The sequence below is a fragment of the Equus asinus genome, chromosome 24 (genome assembly GCF_041296235.1).
Source record: "Equus asinus isolate D_3611 breed Donkey chromosome 24, EquAss-T2T_v2, whole genome shotgun sequence".
Classification (NCBI taxonomy): Eukaryota; Metazoa; Chordata; class Mammalia; order Perissodactyla; family Equidae; genus Equus; species Equus asinus.
In genome coordinates, this window is record NC_091813.1 from 44,816,716 (window position 1) to 44,837,913 (window position 21,198).

General features: G+C 34.5%; 2 protein-coding genes across 32 annotated transcripts in view; both read left to right on the plus strand.

The window, feature by feature from the left end:
• CEP57L1 (centrosomal protein 57 like 1) overlaps positions 1–17,985 on the plus strand; it is a 70,206-nt gene extending 52,221 nt beyond the window's left edge. For all 29 annotated transcript variants that reach the window (XM_070496749.1, XM_070496746.1, XM_014839033.3 and 26 more), the window contains 6 exons: positions 7,772–7,888; positions 8,949–9,026; positions 9,513–9,599; positions 14,674–14,918; positions 15,498–15,642; positions 17,568–17,985. In XM_070496749.1, coding sequence (XP_070352850.1) covers positions 7,772–7,888; positions 8,949–9,026; positions 9,513–9,599; positions 14,674–14,918; positions 15,498–15,642; positions 17,568–17,786 — 891 coding nt within the window. In that variant the 3' untranslated portion in view covers positions 17,787–17,985. The remainder of the gene's footprint in view (positions 1–7,771; positions 7,889–8,948; positions 9,027–9,512; positions 9,600–14,673; positions 14,919–15,497; positions 15,643–17,567) is intronic.
• Positions 17,986–20,387: 2,402 nt separating this feature from the next.
• LOC106829732 (uncharacterized) overlaps positions 20,388–21,198 on the plus strand; it is a 165,397-nt gene continuing 164,586 nt past the window's right edge. For all 3 annotated transcript variants that reach the window (XM_070496708.1, XM_044757278.2, XM_070496709.1), the window contains exon 1: positions 20,388–20,525. The gene's annotated coding sequence lies outside the window, so the exon portion shown is untranslated. The remainder of the gene's footprint in view (positions 20,526–21,198) is intronic.

Here is a 21,198-nt window from a genome sequence, read left to right on the forward strand (position 1 = left end):
AGACTGATATTGTTATGATGTTAAAAAAAAAAAAAAAAAACTGCCAATCTAGAATCCTATTCCCGGGGAGATATCCTTCAGAAATAAAGACATTTTAAGACTAACAAAAACTCAGGTAATTTGTTACTGGGAAATCCATTCTAAAGGAAACACTAAAAGACATTATTCAGACAGAAGGAAAATTATGTTAGATGGAAAGGACAGAGATGCAGGAAGGAATGAAGAGCAGCAAAGATGGTAAATAAATGGGTAAATCTACATAGATATTGTATAAAACAAGAATAATAATGCTTTATGTGGTTTAAATATATATAAAAGATTAAAATTAGTGAGAACAAGCTTATAAGTTAGAAAGCGGTAATTGTAATGAAAAGTCTTGTAAGGTCTTGGCATTGTCTTGGAAATTAGTAAAAGTACCCGTCAATACTGGATTTTAATGGGTCAAGTATTTAATAGATTTTTTTCAAGGAATTAGAAGGTCAATTCTAAAATTTATGTGGAAAAGCAAAGGTCTAAGAATAGCTAAACTATTCGGAAGAAAAATAAGATGAAGGCTTACTCTACTACATATTGAAACAAATTATAATGCTATCAAAATTAACATGATATTTGTATAGGTAAACAACCAGAATAAAGGAGTAGAATATAGTCAGAAATAGACCCACTTGAATGGAAACTCAATATGACACAGGTGCCATTGCAGATCATTGGGGAAAAGATAGACTCAATAAATGGTTCTGGGAAAATTGGTTATCAGTGTGAGAAAAAAAATGAAATTGGATCCCTACCTCATACCATACACAAAAATCAATTCCAGATGGATTAAAGACTTAAATGTAAAAGGCAAAACCTTGAAATTTTTAGAAGCAAATGCAGAACAATGTCTTTGTGACCTTGGGATGGAGAGGGATTTCTTAAGACACAAAAAGTAGCAAAGCAGTAGAACAATGGTCAAAGTTACAAAGAGGCATTTTGCAAGAAAAAAGAAATCGCAAATGATCATATGTTTATAGAAAAGATGATCAATCTCATTAGTAACCAGGGAAATACAAATTAAAAGCACAAGCTACTACTTCACATCTACCAGATTGGAAAAAATTTAAAATTCTGACTGTAAATGAGGATACAACAACCAGAAGTGGAACAATTTTGTATTACAAAGTTCAGCTTGCACATTCCCAATAACCTAGAAATTCATATCCTAGCTAAATATTATAGATCAGTGGCTTTTAACAGTTTTTTAAATGTTTTTATTGAAGTATAATTTACATACAGTGAAATGCACAGATCTTTAGTATGTAGTTCAGTGATTATTGATAAATGCATATACTTGTGTAATCCACAGCCCTATCAAATAATAGAACGTTTTTTATTGAGTTCATAATAGTTTACATCATTGTGAAATTTCAATTGTACATTATTTCTTGTCTGTCACCACATAAGTGCTCCCCTTCACCCCCTGTGCCCACCCTCCAGCTCTCTTCCCCTGGTAACCACTGAATTGTTTTCTTTGTTCGTGTGTTTGTTTATATTCCACATATGTATGAAATCGTATGGTGTTTGTCTTTCTCAATCTGGCTTATTTCACTTAGCATAATACCCTCTAGGTCCATCCATGTTGTTGCAAATGAGATGATTTTGTCTTTTTTATGGCTGAGTAGTATTCCATTGTACATATATATCACATCTTCTTTATCCAATTATTGGTTAATAGTCACTTGGGTTGTTTCCATGTCTCGGCTATTGTGAATACTGCTGCAGTGAACATAGGGGTATATGTGTTACTTTGGATTGTTGATTTCAAGTTGTTCAGGTAGGTACCCAGTAGTGGGATAGCTGGGTCATATGGTAGTTCTATTTTTAGTTTTTTGAGGAATCTCCATACTGTTTGCCGTAGTGACTATACCAGTTTGCATTCCCACCAGCAGTGTATGAGGGTTCCCTTTTCTCCACGCTCTCTCCAACATTTGTTATTTTTAGTCTTAGTGATTATAGCCATTTTAACAGTTGTAAGGTGATATCTTAGTGTAGTTTTGATTTGCATTTCCCTGATGATTAGTGATGTTGAACATCTTTTCATGTGTTTATTGGCCATCTGTATATCTTCTTTGGAAAAATGTCTGTTCATATCCTCTGCCCATTTTTTGATCGGGTTGTTTGTTTTTTTATCATTCAGTTGTGTGAGTTCCTTATATATTATGGAGATTAACCCCTTGTCAGATATATGATTTGCAAATATTTTCTGCCAGTTGGTGAGTTGTCTTTTTGTTTTGATCCTAGTTTCTTTTGCCTTGCAGAAGCTCTTTAGTCTGATGAAGTCCCACTTGTTTATTTTTTTCTTTTGTTTTCCTTATCTGAGAAGACATGACATTCGAGAAGATCCTTTTAAGTTTGATGTCAAAGAGTGTACTACCTATGTTATCTTTCAGGAATTTTATGTTTTCAGGACTTATCTTCAAGTCTTTGATCCATTTTGAGTTTATTTTTGTGTATGGTGTGAGATAATTGTCTGCTTTCATTCTTTTGCACGTGGCTGTCCAGTTTTCCCAACACAATTTATTGAAGAGATTGTCTTTTTTCCATTGTATGTTCTTGGCACCTTTGTGGAAGATGAGCTGTCCATAGATGTATGGTTTTATTTCTGAGCTTGCAGGTCTGTTCCATTGATCTGTGTGCCTGTTTTTGTACCAGTACCATGCTGTTTTGATTACTATGGCTTTGTAGTACATTTTGAATTCAGGGATTGTGATGCCTCCAGCTTTGTTCCTTTTTCTCGTATTGCTTTAGCAATTCGGGGTCTTTGGTTGCTCCATATGAATTCTAGGATTCTTTGTTCTATTTCTGTGAAGAATGTCATTGGGATTCTGATTGGGATTGCATTGAATCTGTAGATTGCTTTGGGCAGTATGGACATTTTAACTATGTTTATTCTTCCAGTCCATGTGCATGGAATCTCTTTCCATCTCTTTATGTCATCATCTATTTCTTTCAATAATGTGTTAATAGTTTTTGTTGTATAAGTCCTTCACCTCCATGGTTAAATTTATTCCTAGACAAACAATAGAACATTTTTATCACCCCAGAAATTGTCTCATATCTCTTCCAAATTATTCCCTCTTTTCACCCCACCTCCCAACAAGGCAGCTACTATTCTGATTTATTTTACCTTAGATTAATTTTACCTGTGCTAAAACTTCATATAAATTGGAGCATAGAAAACATACTCTTTTGTATCTGGGTTCTTTTGTTTAGCATAAATTTTTTGAGATTCGTGTATGTTGTTGTCTGTATCAGCAGTTTATCCCTTTTCATTGCCGTATAGAATTCCATTATATAGATATGCTGTGGTTTGGTTATCTGTTTTCCTGTTGATGGACATTTGGCTTGTTTCCAGTTTGGGAGGTATTATGAATAGAACTACTATGAACATTTTTGTACAAATATTTTTTGTGGACATATATTTTAATTTCTTTTGGGTAAATATCTAGTAGTAGAATTGCTGAGCCACAGGGTATGTGTATGTTTAACTTCATAAGAAACTACCAAATGAGGGGACCGGCCCAGTGGCACAGCGGTTAAGTTCACACGTTCCGCTTTGGCGGCCCGGGGTTTGCCAGTTCAGATCCTGGGTGCAGACATGGCGCCACTTCGCAAGCCGTGCTGTGGTAGGCATCCCACATATAAAGTAGAGGAAGATGGGCATGGACGTTAGCTCAGGGCCAGTCTTCCTCAGCAAAGAAAGGAGGATTGGCACCAGTTAGCTCAAGGCTAATCTCCCTCAAAAATGAAGGAAGGGAGGAAGGAAGGAACTACCAAACTGTTTTCCAAAATATTTTCTTCTAGATGCTTTAAGTTTTCATTTTTCTATTTAGGTCTGTGGTCCAATTAATTTCTATATGGTGAGAGAAAATGTTCCAGGTTAAATTTTTTTCCCTATGGATATCCAGTTGTTTCAGCACCATTTGTTAAAAGATTTTCCTTTTTCCCATTGAATTGTTTTGGTACCTTTGTCAACAGTCAACTGACTGTGTAGGTAAAGTCTGTTCCTGGGACTCTGTATTATCTATTGGTCTATCCTTATACCAATACCATGTAGCTATGTAATAAGTCTTGAAATCTAGTAATGTGAATCTTCTAACTTTGTTCTTTTTAAAGACTATTGTGGTTATTATTGTACATATGGACTTTGCACTTCCATATGAGTTTTATAACCAATGTGATGTTTTATACAAATAAGTCAGCTGGGATTTTAATTGGGATCTTGTTAAATCTAGAGATCATTTGGAGGAAAATTGACGCCTCAAAAATATCAAGTTTTCCAATCCATGAACATGGTATATTTCTCCATTTATTTCAATCTTCTTTTCTTTCTCTCCACAGTAGTTTTTAGTCTTTAATAAGAAGTCTTGCACATCTTTTGTTAAGTTTATCTCTGACAATTTTATGTTTTCTTAATGCTATTATGAACAGTATTTGGGGGTTTTTTCATTTTTCTTTTACTAGTATGTAAAACTATAATTGATTTTTGTGTGACCTTGTTTCCTGTGGCCTTGCTAAATTATTTATTACTTCTAGTAGTAGTCATTTTTCCTAAGGATTTTCTATATACACAATGATATCATCTGTGAATAAAGACAGTTTTATTTCATTTTTCCAATCTTTGTGGTTTTTATTTCTTTTTCTCACTTTATGCACTGACTATTACAACTAATATAATGTTAACTGGAAGTGGTAAGGACTGACATCTTTGCTTTGTATCTGATCTTTGGGATAAAGTTGCCAGTCTTTCACTATTAAGTATGATGTTAGCTATAGGTTTTTCAGAGCTGCCCTTTATAACTTGTGGAAATTATCTTTTATTCTTAGTTTGCTGAAAGTTTTTATCGTGAATTAATATCAAATTTATGAATTGCTTTTTCTGCGGCCAGTGAGAGGGTCATAAGATTTTTCTCCTTTAGTCTGTTAACATGGTAAGTTACATTGATTGATTTTCAATTGTTAACCAACCTCAAATTCCTGGTATGGACCCAAAATGGATCATGATATCTTATTCTTTTTCTACATTGCTTGATTAACTTTGCTAATATTTTGCTTAAGTATTTTTGTGACTATTTCCATGAGGGATCTTGGTTTGTAATCTTCTTATAATGTCTAGTTTTGTGTCATGGCTTTGCTGGCTTCATAAAGTTAGCTGGAAAGATTCTTCTTTCTTCTTTTTTCTGAAAGACCTTTTATAGGATTAGTATTAATTCTTCCTTAAATGTTTGATAGAATTCAAATTTGATAGAAGCTATCTGAGACTGGAGTTTTCTTTGGGGAATGTTTTTAAATTATGGATTCAATTTATTTAACAGATATAGAGCTACTTGGATTTTCTGTTTCTTCTTGTGTCTTTAGTGGTGTCTCCTCTTTTATTCCTGGTATTGTTAATTTGTATTTTCACTCTTAAAAATTATCAGTCTACCTATCACTTTATTAATTTTATTGATTTTTCAAAGAATTAACTTCATTTTTTAACTTCTAAAAATTTTGTGTTTATTTTCTATTTCACTGATTTTCACTTTGTCTTTATTATTTCCTTTCTTCTACTTATCTAGGGTTCACTTTGCTCCTTGTTTCCCTAGCTTTGTATGTTGGAGGCTTAGATTATTAACTTTAAAACTTTTATTCTTTCTTTTTAAATGTTAGATTTTGTGATTAAAGCTATCACTTCCCCTCTAAACACTGCTTTACCCACATCCCAGAAATTCTGATATTTTGTCTTTTTATCATCATTCAGCTAAAAGTATTTTTTAACTTCTCCAGTGATTTCTTTTTAAATTCTATTAACTTCTCTTCCTCTTGGTCTCCCTTCTCTTCCTCCTCCTTTATTGTAGCTGCTCTACAGGTTAAAGTATGTACTCTTAACCTACTGGAGTCTGCCATGAATTAGTATTAAAACACTTCATATATAGTGTATAGTGTATACAGCGTACATGTGCACACTGTGCTTCCACTTATCCCCCATTATGCTACAATTTTCATACATTTTATTTGTACATGTTATAAAAACCACAATACATTGTTATTATTTCTGCTTTAAATGTCAATTATCCTTTAAAGAAAATTAAGAAACAAGAAAAAATATGTATTTATCTACATTTTTACCATTTCTAAGTGCTTTTTATTTCTTTGCGTAGATTCAGTTTTCCATTTGGTATCATTTCCTTTAGTCTGAAGTACTTCCTTTACAAGTCTGCTAGGAATTCTCTTAGCATATATTTGTCTGGACAGATCTTTATTTCACCCTCATTGGTGAAGGATATTTTTACTGGATTTAGAATTCTAGTTGACAGCTTTTTTCTTTCAGCACGTTAAATGTGTCTTCTCAGTTGTCTTCTGGCTTTAATAGTTTATAATGAAAATTGTTATCTTTATTCTTCTGTGCATAATATGTCATCATTTCTCAGGCTGCTTTTAAGATTTTCCCTTTATCATGGTTTTCAGTGATTTGATAATGATACGCCAAATGTGGTTTTCTTTGTATTTATTCTGCTTGGGTTTTTTGTTGCTTTGTTTTGTTTTTTGAGATTTTTGAGTCCATCAGTTAATATTTTTCAGCAAAATTTTGGAAGATTTTTAACCATTATCCTTCAAATAATTATACTTGTCCCAACTCTCCTTCTGTGACTCCAGTTGAACTCCAATTAAATGTTAGATCACAGGTCACCAAGACTCTGTTGATTGATTGTTTCTGTTGTTTCTGTGTTACTTTTTGTTGTTGTTGAGGTAACAGTGGTTTATAACATTATATAAATTTCAGGTGTATATTGTATTTTGATTTCCGTCTCGACTACATCATACACACCCCTCAAAGTGTAATGGTATCCATCACTGTACACTTGTGCCCTTTTACCCCTTTCACCCTTTCTCTTCCCCCTTCCCCTCTGGTAACCACCAGTCTATTCTCTGTTTTTTGTTTTTTAATAGACTTTATTTTTTAGAGCAGTTTTAAGTTTGTAGAAAATTGAGCAGAGACTTCTCTTATACCTCTTGCCCCCCACAGTTGCCCCTATTATTAACATCTGTCATTAATGTGGTAATAAATATCATTATAAATATATGCATATACATACATGTATATATGTATAACTTTCCTTTTCTTCATGTTCTCTGTACTCTTTATTCCTCTGATAGCTGCTTTTCTATGTTATAGTTAGAGGGAGGGTAAGTCAATGAGTGGGTTTGGTCACCCTGTGAATAACACTTTATTTTTTTTGCTGAGGAAGATTTGCTCTGATCTAACATCTGTTGCTAATCTTCCTCTTTTTGCTTGAGGAAGATTCACCCTGAACTAACATTTGGGCCACCCTTCCTCTATGTGGTATGTGGGTTGCTGCCACAGCATGGCTGCCAACGAGTGGTATAGGTCCACGCCTGGGAACCGAACCCAGGCCACTAAAGTGAAGCATGCCAAACTTAACCACTAGGCCATGGGGCCGGCCTCTGAATAACCCTTTATTTAATACAGGTTTCATTGATGATGTTTTCCTTAGTAAAAATGTTATGTAAAAATACATAGAAGAGTTTGTTCCATTGGTGCTAATATAGCACGTCTTTTTTTGCTCATTATATTTGTTCTTTAAAAATATTTGATTTTCTTGTTTTTTGCTTGTAAGTACGTGTTTCTTATAATAGGTTTATATTGTGCTTTGAATTCTCAGAAATTGTATTATTCTTGAGCCATTTGGCATCACTTGACAAATTCTAGTTTTGTTTTTATCTGTTCCAGGCCCAGCTTCAAAGGGAAAAAGAACAAGATCATTTGAAGCTGCAAGCAAAACTTGAAAAGCTGGATGTCTTAGAAAAAGAATGTTTTAAACTTACAACAACTCAGAAAACTGCCGAGGTAAGCTTCCCCTTGTTTCTTTGAAGTGGTGTTGCCAGGAATAAATCTTAAGCATTAAGCATAATTGGCACTGTGTGTGAATGTACAGTAAATCTTAGATTTATAAAACTTCATTTACAACTTTTAGTAATCCAGATATGAATTTCTGCTATAGAGGTGAAAAGTTAATGTACTCTGTCACAGCACAAATGAACCTGCCTTTTGATGTGAAATTGTAATTTTGGCTTCTGAGATGGCAGAACATTTTCACTTGTTAGATAATTTACCTAAAGGACGTTGAAGAGATGTCTTTCACCACTTGCAGTTAAGCATGTCCTAGATCTTGTCCTGAAATGCCTTCTCCTTTTCCACCCAAATCCTATCCATTTAATAGGACTTGCTCCAAGTCTTACATCCTCTGTGAAGCCTTCCTTGAATTCTCCAACACTTTGAAATAGTATTATCCTCTTATTATGAACTACACCATGGATATAATATGAAATACGTCCATAAGGTTATATATATGGTCTGGGTCAAATCATATTCATTGCTTTGTTGCTGTACTGTTTCATGCATGTTACTCTTGTTTCCCTGAGTACAATGTAAGCTCTTAAGTAACAAGGACCATATCTTATATTTCTAATATATCTTTCTATTCCCTTCCTCTCCAACAACTGCACCCTTATCATATGCATATGATAGACATTTATTGTGATTTGTCTCTGTTTTAAAAGGAACATTGAGACCCAAGACTATAATTGATTGATCTTCTAGACCTTTAATACTCCCCAAAGTTTCATCATTATGGTTTTGTTGCTGGAAGTTAATAAAGCCTATATACATGTACATTCTTTGCTTTCCCTTTGTTCTTCTTATATATAATAGCAGGTAAATGAGCATAAGAAGAAAGCTCAGAAAAATCACAGCATCTTCTGCCATTCCTTTTTCTTACTCTCTGCCTTCATTTGCCAAACTATTAAGAATCAAGACTCCAACAACTCTTTTTAGAAAAGGAACAAAGGATATTTGGCTCGGCTCTAGTTTTTATATAATGATCCCATTTTTTAACCTTTTTTTGCAGGACAAGATTAAATATTTAGAGGAAAAACTTAAGGAAGAAGAACATCACCGTAAGCTATTTCAAGACAAAGCTTCTGAGGTAAATAGAGCATTATATCATCCACCACAATAAACCACATATGTTTTATTATATTTTATTTTCATTAATAAGACCTATATTGTCTAATTTCTGCTTCCTAAATTATTTTTGTCTCTTTTTGCTATAATAATAGAATTTTCAGTAAGTCAGCCAGTATATTTGTGTACTTGGATGTATTACCAAGAAGTCTTTTGAAATGCTGACAAATACATATGTATATTCTGGGTTGAAAGAACTCCTAATATAGATAGTTTTCAATTTGATTGGTATATATGTTAAATAATTCATTCTCTTATAAACAGAAAATGATTGTAATTATCAATAGACTTAGTGACTTCATGCACAAAAACATAGTATTTTGGGTTTTTTTTTCTTCCTCAAAAAGCATTTTTATCTTTGTAAGCTGAAACCTGATTTCTCATTATATTGTTTTTGAAGAAGCTTGTTAAAAAGCAATTTTATAAAGTTTTTTCTTTACTATTATAGCTTCAAACTGGACTTGAAATCAATAGAATTTTAATGTCTTCAGTATCAAATCCAAAACGCTCCAAGGAAAAGAAGAAATCTTCAAAGGTATGCAAACACTTTATTCTTATTCTTAATACTTAATCATTCACCCTTTTAATACTTACACCTATCTGTTTACAAAAAAGAATTTGAAGAGATTTGTAATAAAAGACATACAATAATGCTACAAAATGGGGATTAAAAACATGAATCAAGTGATGAGGGTTTTGGGCTTGAGGACAGAAAATCCCCTAAAATCTCAACAGCAGTTGAGCGCAAAACCAAGCTCCGAGTTTGCTTGACAACCAAAGCAAAAGGGAGCATGTAATGGGCAGCAGATCTGTCTTTGTGAAATAACAATAAGCATTCCAGTTTTTCTAGAAAGACAAACATTTTCCTAGTACTAAAGTCTTAGAGAAATGTATTTTGTGATACTTTATAAAAGAGGCACTAAACAACACAGTAGACAATGACAATACAATAGATCCTGGAAGCAGTTTTATATGCACAATAAACAAACAAGGATATAGTATTAAATTATAGATCTGTGAAGTTATTTCTCTAGAGAATTTTTATAATTTGTTCTTTCTACCCTCATACCCTTTGAATTTGCCTAAAAATAAGGATTGAGGAGTTAGTACTTTGTACGTTGTTCAGTAATATTTTGTTAAGATGGGTTGTTGTTTTGGATATATTGTATTAAACCTTCTTAATTATCTATAATAATAGTAAGAAAGAAAATTTTAGTCCCTTTTAATCTTATGATTTTGAAGTTATAGTTTCGATGACTATGATTACTATTTATTCAATATGCATGTAGTGAGTGTTTCTGTGTGCCATTTGCTGTGGGAGCAAGGGGTGCTATTGAGAATTCTGGCCTCTGCCATTGGCTCACCCTGTGGATACAATAATGGAAAGAACATCATACTTAACTTTCGCTACTCTTTTATTGCATAAATAAGAGTTACTGTTCAATAGTCTGGCTGCATTTTTTTATAATTTTCTTCTTTCAAAGAATTTGCAAACTACAATAATGAAAAACATTTTCCCAATGCAACTTTATGTTGATTTTTTTGCTGCTTTCCTTCCTTAAATATGTTTTGTGTGTGTCTTGTTTGTACAACGGGATTAGAAGCTGCAAGGCCAAATAGAAAATCACTATAAGTAATTTGCAAGTGGAAAAAATATTGACTTATTTTTATATTTATGTTTTATGGCATCCTTTGATGACTTAGGGGAAATTTTTTTTTTAACTTACCTATTCATTGTTAAAATAGTGAAGGTACAGGAAGAAGTAAGGTAAAAGGAATGAAGAAAAGAAAAAGCTCCTGGAAGAGAGGAAAAACAATAATTAACAGCAAAATCACTTTATAAAAGTAGTTCGTGTGAATCCCAAGTTCATAGGGTCTGCAAGTAATAATGCCTCCTTTAAAGCTGGCAGGAGCACTGATGTTGCTGAAGGGAGGATCAGATTTTAAGAGACCTCCATGAGAGTCCTGCTTGTCTCTCTGCCGCTTTCTCCATATCCTAGACATAGTTATTCAACTCATACATCTTGATTTACACAGACTGCTACCTGTAGCTAGTAAAGACTTTCATTAGGCAGGAATTTATAGAGAAGCAGCGAAATATACAGATATTAGACAGAGTGTAATCAAAACTTAAGCGAGGTATATAAAGATATAAACAAAGTGCTGTGGTGCTGTACAAAGAATATGTGAAGGGGTCATGTAAGAAGCAGCATTCAAGGAAGAATTAATGTTTTAATAGATAGAGATGAGGAGAAGTATATTACAGTCTGAGGGTATAATTGGTTTTTCCACAAATCATAGATAATTGTCTAGTACTTGGGATAGGGGAGATGGTGTCATAGTAAGAGTCAAAATTGGAAATATAGCTTGAGGTGAGATTATGGCTGACCTTCAGTGCCGTGTTAAGAATTTGAACTTTTACTTTGTGGATAATTTGGAGACATTGAAGGCTTTTGAGAAGGGTAGGGACATGATTAGAGCTGTATTTCTAGATGATAACTGACAGCAATATGAGAAGGTCAGCTTGAAAGTAAAGAAGCAGAGTTTGAATATTGTAAGTGAGATGATGGAAGCCTTTCCTATGAGGTTTTCAGTATTTTCTTAAAAGCTTAGATTGTAATCAGAGATCTCAGTCAGTATAGTGACTAGAAGAATTAACTTAAATTTCTTTTACTCTTAATATAACTGCTTGAATTAGCCTTAGAGCAGACCATTGTTTTCCGTTACTTGAACTTTCTGTCACTAAGGCACAGAGCTTGAATGATTATGCAAGGTCACCAAGCAACTCTGAGTGTAATTAAGAACTGACTCAAACTTCTGTGATTTAACTACTTCTAAGTCATTTTATTTCTTTAATTCTCTAAAAAAAAATATTGAATATATATAAGATATCTAAATTTCTACATAGAATTGGGAGTATTTTCTTTTCTTTTCACTATGGAATATGGTCATTTTGTTGATTATTCTCTTGCTGAAGCGTTAACTAGAGTGACCAAATCATGCTGGTTTGTCTGAGGCTTTCCTGGTTTTAGCACTGAAAATCCTGTGTCCTGGGAACTCCCTCAGTTATGGGCCAATTAAGACAATTTGCCACACTAGTTTAATCCCTCCAACAAAAATAGTGAAGTAATTTAAATTGTTCTTGAGAATTTAAGACTGTAGTTTAGCAATGTCTTTTTTAAAATGTTGCATGAAAGAGTATATATAACAGAAAGTGTCTGCTCAAAGGATAGTTTACACTGGAGCACTCACCAACCAGCCTAAGAAATAGAACATTACCAGCACTCTTGAAGCCCAGCATATCTTCCTCTTAAATTGTATCCCTCCCCCCACACAGGGGCAACCACAGTTCTGATTTTGTGTTTATCATTCTCTAGCTTTTTTAAAAAAAATCACTTTGCCAAATAGGTATTCTGAAAAAAATATATTGTTTAGGTTTACACAACTTTGAACTTTATATAAATATACTTATTCTGTTTGTGTTCTTCAGCAACTTGCTTTTACCATTCAACATTGAATTTATGAGATTCATCCAATTGATGCATATCACTGCTTTTTATTGCTGTAAATACTTTTTTGTATGGAAATGCCACAGTTTGTTTAGCCTTTCTCCTGTCGATGAAGACTTGGGTTGTTTCTTTTTGTTATTATAAACAACACTGTTGTGAGCATTCTTGTACATGCCTCCTGGTATACATGTACAGAAATTTCTCTGAGATTCTGGGCCATAAAAGTCATTCATCCTTAACTTTACAAGATAATGTCCAAAATGTTTGGACCAGTTTATGTTCCAACTAGCATACCATTGTTCCATATCCTTATCATAAGTGTCTTTTTTTGTTTGTTTTTGTTTTTTACTTTTTATTTTAAAAGATAGATTCACAAGAGATTACAAAAAAATATACAAGGGGGTCCCATGTATCCTCAACCACTTTCCCCCAGTGGTAACATCTTGTATACATATAATATAGTCTAAAACCCAGGAAATTGACATTGGCACAACCACAGAACTTATTCAAGTTTTGCCAGCTTTGTGTTTACATATATGTGTATGTATAGTTCTATACAGTAGTTTTATCGCATTCATAGATTCATGTCACCATCACCACAATCAAGATACAGAGCTATCCCACCACTATAAGACTCCTTCATGTCTTCCCTCTATAGCTACACATCCCCCTTCCTAACCATTGGCAATTTATAATCTGTCGCTATAGTTTATTTAAAAAATATTATATAAAATGGAATCACATAGTATGTAACCTTTTGAGATTGTTTTTTTCACTCAGCCAGTTCCCTTGAGATCCATCCTAGTATCAACACATGCTTTTCCTTTCTGTGTAGTATTCCATGTTGTGAATGTACCACAGTTTAACTATTCACCTATTGAAGGAGATCTGTGTTGTTTTCAGTTTTGGGCTATCACAAACAAAGCTGTGTATAGGTTTTAGAACATAAGTTTTCATTTTGGGGGGATAAATGTCCAAGAATACAATTGCTGGGTCATATTGTAAGTACATGTTTAGTTTATAGGAAACTTGCAAACTGCCTTCCAAAGTAGCTGTATTATTGTATTACCACCAACAATGTATGAGCTATCTGATTTTTCCACATCCTTGTCAGCATTTGGTGTTGTCATTTTTTTTTTATTTTAGCCATTCTGATAGGTGTGTAGTGATATTTCACTGTAACTTGCATTTTCTTAATGGCTAATGATATTACATATCTTTGTGTTTATTTGCCATCTGTATATCCCCTTCAGTGAAATCTCTGTCCATGCTTCTTCCCTATTTTCTAGTCGGATTTTTTGTTTACTTTTGAGTTTTGAGACTTCTTCATGTCATAAATGTCTTTTAAAATAATTTTTTAGTTTACTCTTTCCCTTGTCAATATTTAGAAAACTAAATGATTAAAGAGAGGACCACCTCAGCAAATTTATTCACTGTTTGGATCACTGCCTATTGTGGTTGAAAAGGTGAGAGGGACAGAAATGAAGATACTTGTTCAAAAAAACTTCTGCTTTGGGGCTGGCCTGGTAGCGCAACAGTTAAGTTCACGTGCGCCAGTTCTGTGGCCCAGGGTTCTCTGGTTCTGATCCCGGGCACAGACCTAGCACCGCTTACCATGCCATGCCATGGCAGACATCCCATAAAGTGGAGGAAGATGGGCATGGATGTTAGCTCAGGGCCAATCTGCCTAAGCAGAAAAGAGAAGAATTGGCGGCAGATGTTAGCTCAGGGCTAATCTTCCTCAAAAAAACAAAACTCAACTCAACTCCTGCTTTGTTCTAAGTGCTATTTAAATGCCATCACTTGGGGCGGCCGGTGGCTCAGCGGTTAAGTTTGCACGTTCCGCTTCTGTGGCCCAGGGTTCACCGGTTCGGATCCTGGGTGCAAACATGGCATTGCTTGTCAAGCCATGCTGTGGTAGGCATCCCACATATAAAGTAGAGGACGATGGGCACAGATGTTAGCTCAGGGCCAGGCTTCCTCAGCAAAAAGAGGAGGATTGGCAGCAGATGTTAGCTCAGGGCTAATCTTCCTCAAAATAAAATAAAATAAACGCCATCAGTCATTTGAAATTGTTCTCAGCTATTTCTTTTCCCCTAGTCTGCCAGTGCAAGCCATTCCGTGAAGGCAAGTAGGCAAAACCTTCTGCAGACAATGCAACATTATGGGCCACATATCCTTCCAAAACGTGCAGAAGTTACTGAGCCTAGACGTCTCTACAAGCCTACTAGATCAACTTCCCAGCGTAAAGCTGTACCTCCTGACTCAGGAAAGTCCATCTGCATTTGTAACAATGTGTCTGAACTTTTGATGGCAATGCAAGATGAGCTGGACCAAATGAGTATGTAAGTATTTTTATTCTTTATCAGAAGAAGTAGGAAGATATTTACGTATCTTTTTTTTCGTCTCAATCTTAAGAGCAATGCGACTTATAAATTTTTAAAGGCCTTGCTTAGCCATTTGGGCTTATTTTGATCTGCAGATTTGTTGTCACTGATTTTTCATTGTGTTTATTGATGCTATTTAAATTTTCAACTGTATGTAATTACTGCTTTTCCAATCTCAGGAGTTTCTGTATTCCCAAGATCTAAACTGTTAGACAAATATTACTGTCATTCTAACAAACCAGGTCTAGTGACCTTAAATTCTCACAAAAGCTTTTTATGAGAAAGAGTCTCCTTTTGTTTTTTATACTCTTTTTAGTTAAATGAATGAATATTTCTAAATGTATCTAATCTCAAATCACAAGAGCCTGTTTATATTTACCATAGATTTAATTAGATAACCCTACAGAAAGAGATTGTCTTTGAAGATTAATATTTAACTCTGACTAAAATTTATGATTGGACAGAATATTGTCTAATTATGGCAAAGACATATACCATAAACTATAATAGTGCTTGATGTTTGCTTTTCTTTTATAGGAAGCACCAAGAACTACTGAATCAAATAAAGGAAACTGAAAGCCATTCAGTCTTTGAAAATGCGGAATGTGAACTAGAGCATTTAGTCAAGAAAATGGAAATTAAAGTAGAACAAATTTCCAAACTGAAGAAGCATCAAGACAATGTAAGAAGGCTTTAGTAAAAGATTTTAATAAAAATATAATATATCTGGATTCAGAGTCATATCTCTATATGACCTTCCAAATTTGACGTCTGTGTGTGTGGCTTGGTGGAAAGGTGATAGTAGTCACTTAGGCCTATTTCAGAATAGAGCCGTCTGTCTCACTGGCATAAATGGGCTTCTACATAACTCTCCAAGATAGTATTAAGAAAAGGGAGCAAGAAAGTTTAGTTATGTATTCAGAAATGGCTTTGGGAAAATTGTGAGGTGGGCTAAATTTGGCTTTGCAGTCCTCCCAGTTACCCTTTTAGCATTCTTTCCTCTTATCCCTTCCTCCTCTAATATCATAATGATGTCCCTTATGTTGACAGGTCTCTAATTAAGTACCATACAAAAGCCTGGCTCCTCAAGCAGTACCCCAGTTGTAAAACCACTATCTCCACTTTACAGAACAAGCTGTGCCATGTTCCATTCCCTGGGGACCTGCACTCAGCTAGCTGAAGTGTGGTGGTGAGGGGGACTCTGTCCTTGCATGTGAATTCTAAATAACTAAGAATGGCATAGCAGTTTTAATATTTTAACAGGAGAATCATGGAATATTGTAATATTTTACATTAAGGCAATGACTCCATAGGTTGGATTATTAGCACTATATCGCTGCCAGAACAGAAGGCAGAGGGAGTCTTGCCAGGAACCCACAGGTCACATCATATAGCCATTTGCCTATGGAATAATCAGCATTCTTATAAGTTGGTGATATATAACCTCACAATTAAGCCTCCCCTGCTTTTATAGGAAAGTAATAAAGGATGCAGAGTTTTATTGCCTTTATTCTTCTATGGTCAATAAAGAAGGAAATGAAACTTTTGAAGCAAATATTTTCACTTTACTGGCTTTTAAGGCTATAGTAAGTATATTTTTTTTGTATGATTGTGTTAGGGCAAAGATTATGTAACTTGTATGCTTTCTTAGACTCACATAGGAGAAACTTGAAGGGAATAGAAGAATAGTCATTTTTTTTTAAATTTAGGCAGTTTGCAGGTAAATTATATTTTGAAAAATAATATTTATATTCCATAACAGCTGTAACAGTATGAATTTTCAAGCGTTTTATGATGATAAATTTAATATCTGCAATTAAAATGGCCTTAGACAAATAGAATACCAGGTACTTAGCCAATGTCTGGATCACCTCTACAAATTAGGTCTATGCATAAGTAAAACAGACTAAGTAATGGACAGGGGCTTGGAAAAAATGGGTTTTGGCTAGTTGATAGGTTTTGTTTTGTTTAATTCTGTTTACTGAACCATTACCAGATATTCCTCAGTGAGATAAGGTTATTCCCTAGACTTTTTTTTTTTACTGGTATTCAGTAGTACTTTAAATTCAGGAATACTTTTAAGTAACATATCATATATATATATATATATATGTATGTATGTATTTTTTTTTTCCCAACTCTGTAAACTCTTTGCTCATTCCTAGCACCAAATCTTTGCTTGCTGGTAATATCACCTGAAAGATCCTTCTCTCTCCTCTGTTCTCCAGTTTTTACCCGTTTCATATCCTCCATAAACCTTTCTCTCAGCTTCTCCAGCCCACATTGATGTTGTCCTGCTCTGGCCTTCTCAAATATACACTTTTTGTCGTCCTCAGACTTATCCTAGCTTGAGTTATTCTCTAGTTTCACATATATGCTTTTCTTTTACTAATAAGAGCAATAAGTTCCTTGAGAGCAAGGATTGTTTTATTCATTATATTTCTACCTGACTAGCACAGTGTTAGGCATATAATAGGTATTCAATAAATAAAACCTTAACAAACTTTTTAATTTCATGTAATCTTTAAACCATCAATCTAATCCATCTATTATAGAGTATATTTTAAATATACTTTTGACTAAAATATTAGGTTTTTTTCTCTCCAGGTCCGTAAACTACAGCAAAAAGTTCAAAACTCAAAGATGAGTGAAGCTTCAGGTATTCAGCAAGAAGATAACTATCCTAACGGATCAAACAACTTAAAAAATAGCCCCAGAAAATGTTTGCTAAACAACCCTCTTCAGAAGAGCAGCAACTTTCATCCAATACGAGTCCGTAATCTTCAAATGAAATTGAGAAGAGATGATATCATGTGGGAACAGTAACACAATAACAAAGCTGTCACTTGAAATGAACTCTGTCAATGAAATCTTGAATTGTCTAAAGTGGTTTTAATTTAATACACCTTTATGAAGTTTTGAATTATGTTTCTAGCCTCTATAAAGTGTCAAGTTGTGGTATCTTTAAATTAATGCCTAATGATCTCCTAAGAGTCCCAAATAATAAATGATTGCTTTTTTGTTTTTTTATTGACTGAAATACCTAATCTCACCATGTTTTAGAAACTTTGTTCACTTTGCAGATAGCTTAAGTTAAATCTACAAAATTATACAAGATTGATGGTATTTAAAATTGAACTAAATTTGAGATACAAGTAGCATTCCACTTTTTCATTTAGTAGGCTTGTACCCTTAAGAACCAATGTAAAATGAGCAGCACGTATGGAAAGGTTTCCCACTTTCCTGGTGCTTCCTCCCTGCCTTGTCTTAGAGCTGTGAAATGTTTTTCTTTGTTGGAAAGGAAAAAAGCTTGGCGAAGAGGCCTTTAGCCCAAGTTTCTATGTGACACTTACAAATGGGAACACACAGTTAACTTAATTTTTAGATGGCAATAACTCAACTGCAGAAGTCTTCCTATGCTGTTCCCATTCTTTTACAAATCTAGTGTTGTTTTCCTTTAACGCCAGTGATCTATCTTATCTTACTCCTTTATAACACTAACTTTTTATGACTTTCAGTCTTTGCATTAGATATAATATTTATCAGTATAAATTGAGAATGTAACTTTCCAGAACCCACAAAACTGGCGTTTTTTTCTAGGAAAGTATAGGAAGAAGTTGGAGATTTCATTGCCTCATCGAGCAAAAGTTCAGGGAAATATGATACATTATTTTTTATATTTTTAAATCAGTGATGTCATAAGAGGTTTCTTTGTGTATATATGCTTTATAATAAATGTTTGACCCATCTTCCCAGAAGCCTATGGAAACTAGTACAACTCTTCTGAACTTTTTTGGTTTCTGACTGAAATCCTTTGGAGTAACTAGAGAATTGGACTCATCAACTAAAGTAGAAATAGAAGACTGACAGAAAAGGTGTAATAGAAGGGAGGAGCTCAGAAGATAGGGTAGCAGTTTGAGAGACGGTGATTCCGAAGGATGGAGTTGGAGGTACGTCTGTCTATAGCTGGGGGAGTGTTCAGGCTATAAGTGTGAAAGAATTTTTAGGTCAGGATCTTAGAGAACTAGAAAAAGCAGTTTTTTAAAAGATAGTCTTTATGTCCGCCAAGGAAATTCCTGAAAAGTATGTGTAGGCAAAAGCGGGTAGTTTTGGACCTTCTGGGATAGAGGAGGAAAACTGTGGTTCATTCTCATTGAGAGAAGAGGTGCCATGTTAGAAACCTGTTCGTACCTGAAGTGGGGAGATGACTGAAAGTGGGCAGATTCATACCTGGAATTGTCCTTGAAAGTAACTAATGGCAGAGAGAAAATTTCTCTCCCTCCGGTTTAAATAGTACATATGTCCTTCACTTGCTTTCACTCCCTCTCCTTCTGTCAGCTCCTTCAACCCCAGAGGTGTTCCACAAAGTGCTTCATATAAACTCAGTTTCGTCACCTAACCTAGTCTTCTGCTTTGCTTTTCCTCCTCAAGAACGTGAGTGCTGTTGTTTATACTTAGCAAAAAACTCACCAGGACCGTAATGCAGCCCTGTCTTCCAGTGCCTTTGTGTTCTGTGCACTTAAGAAGGTGGCTGTATATATGTAGCTTATCGGTAATGAAGTCATTACTTGTGAAAATGTATTGCTAAAACAAATTACCATAAAAAATTTTAAAGTCATTTTAGAAATACTTGAATATTTCACTTAAGAATTGAGAATTTTCTTGCAAAATTAGTGTAATGTGGTAGTTTTCAGAATTAGGAGATTTGGGTTCAAATTGTGACTCTGCCATTTAGTAGCTTGGACAATCAAATAACGTTTTGGAGCCTCTATTTCTCAATTGTCAAGTGGAGATTATATTACTACCTACATCACAGGGTTGTTGTGAGGAGTAAATGAAATAATATGTCAAAGCACCCAGCAGAAGGGTTGATACTGAGTAAAAAATTCAATAAATTTTAAATGTGAGTGGCCAAAGAAAGATAATGTCATAGAACCTAAGTTTATATAAGTTAAAGCCTGAAAGCAAGAGCCAAAATGTATTTTTCATAACAGTGAGAATATTCTAATTTACTTGGTTTTTTTTGTTCTTTTTTTCTTTTTCTATGTGCCTGGGAGGAAATTGGTTTGGCTTGTTCCCAAATTTAGGTTTCTAGTGGGAGGAGGTGAAAAATACAGTCCCACCATGCTGCAGAAACACATAATGACACGCAGCACCTTGGTGTGGAGTCTGTGTTGGTTGTTGGGGTGCCATTTCTTAATGAGAGAAAATAAAGATTGGTCTCTTGTTGCTCCATGTCAGCTACTGAACTAAAAATGTGTCTCTGCTCACAGACTGCTGCTTGCCAGAGCCCTTGACTCCCCAGGGGTGGAGCAAACGGTTTCCTTCCTGGACAGGGGCGATCTATGGTCAGTGTACAAGAGTTGCTGTAGCAACCCCGCAGCTGTGCTCTGCCTAGCAGAAACTCGGTACAATATCATTGATTTTGTTCACTTAAGTGAAAAACTGATTGGTTTGTTTTTTATTTAATCAGAAATTGATAAAGTGAAATTGGAACTTTCTAGCCAAAACAAGTCTCAACTTTGAAGCTGTGAAACTAGACAGTTCGAGTGTTTGAAGCAGCAGGTATTGTAAATATTCTAATCCTGGAAATAGAAGTTGGAAGCTTGAATTAACTGTACTTGTGTGGGTCCTTGCCAACCCATTTTTATTAGGTTGTAGCTGAAGGTAGAAGGGTCTGAGGGAAATGCCGAGTTTTCAGTAGTGTAAGATTAAAAAAGGCGATACTTAATATAATGAGCTAGATGGCTAGGATGGTATACTTGAAAATTATTTTTGACATTTTTGTATAGTCTTCTTACTTTAAAAATACAAGTTTAACTATAGTGTTCTTAAATCCATGAGAAGGTGTCAAAAAATTCAATTAAAATTTGACTTGTAATGTTGTGAGAAATCAAACTAAGGAGAAAAGGCCAGTTGGTCATGTGCGGTGGAAGGAGTGCTCACTGTGACCAAAAATGTACCAGCTGCCGTTGTTGGTGTAGAGTAAATAGTGAAACTCCTAATGGGGTTTCCTGGAACTCTATTCAGCTGTAACTAAAGCTGTACCTACTGAGAACATTTAATTGTATGTGAAGTTTAGATAAGTACAAGCTGACTCCCAGATGTAGAACAAGACAAATCTGTCTAAGGCATAATAGCATCTGTAGGATGAAAAACCTCTTTATGGGTGCCATGACACCTTTTAATTAAAGTGAAATGAGGATAAATAAAAATAATATTGACGATCACTGACCTG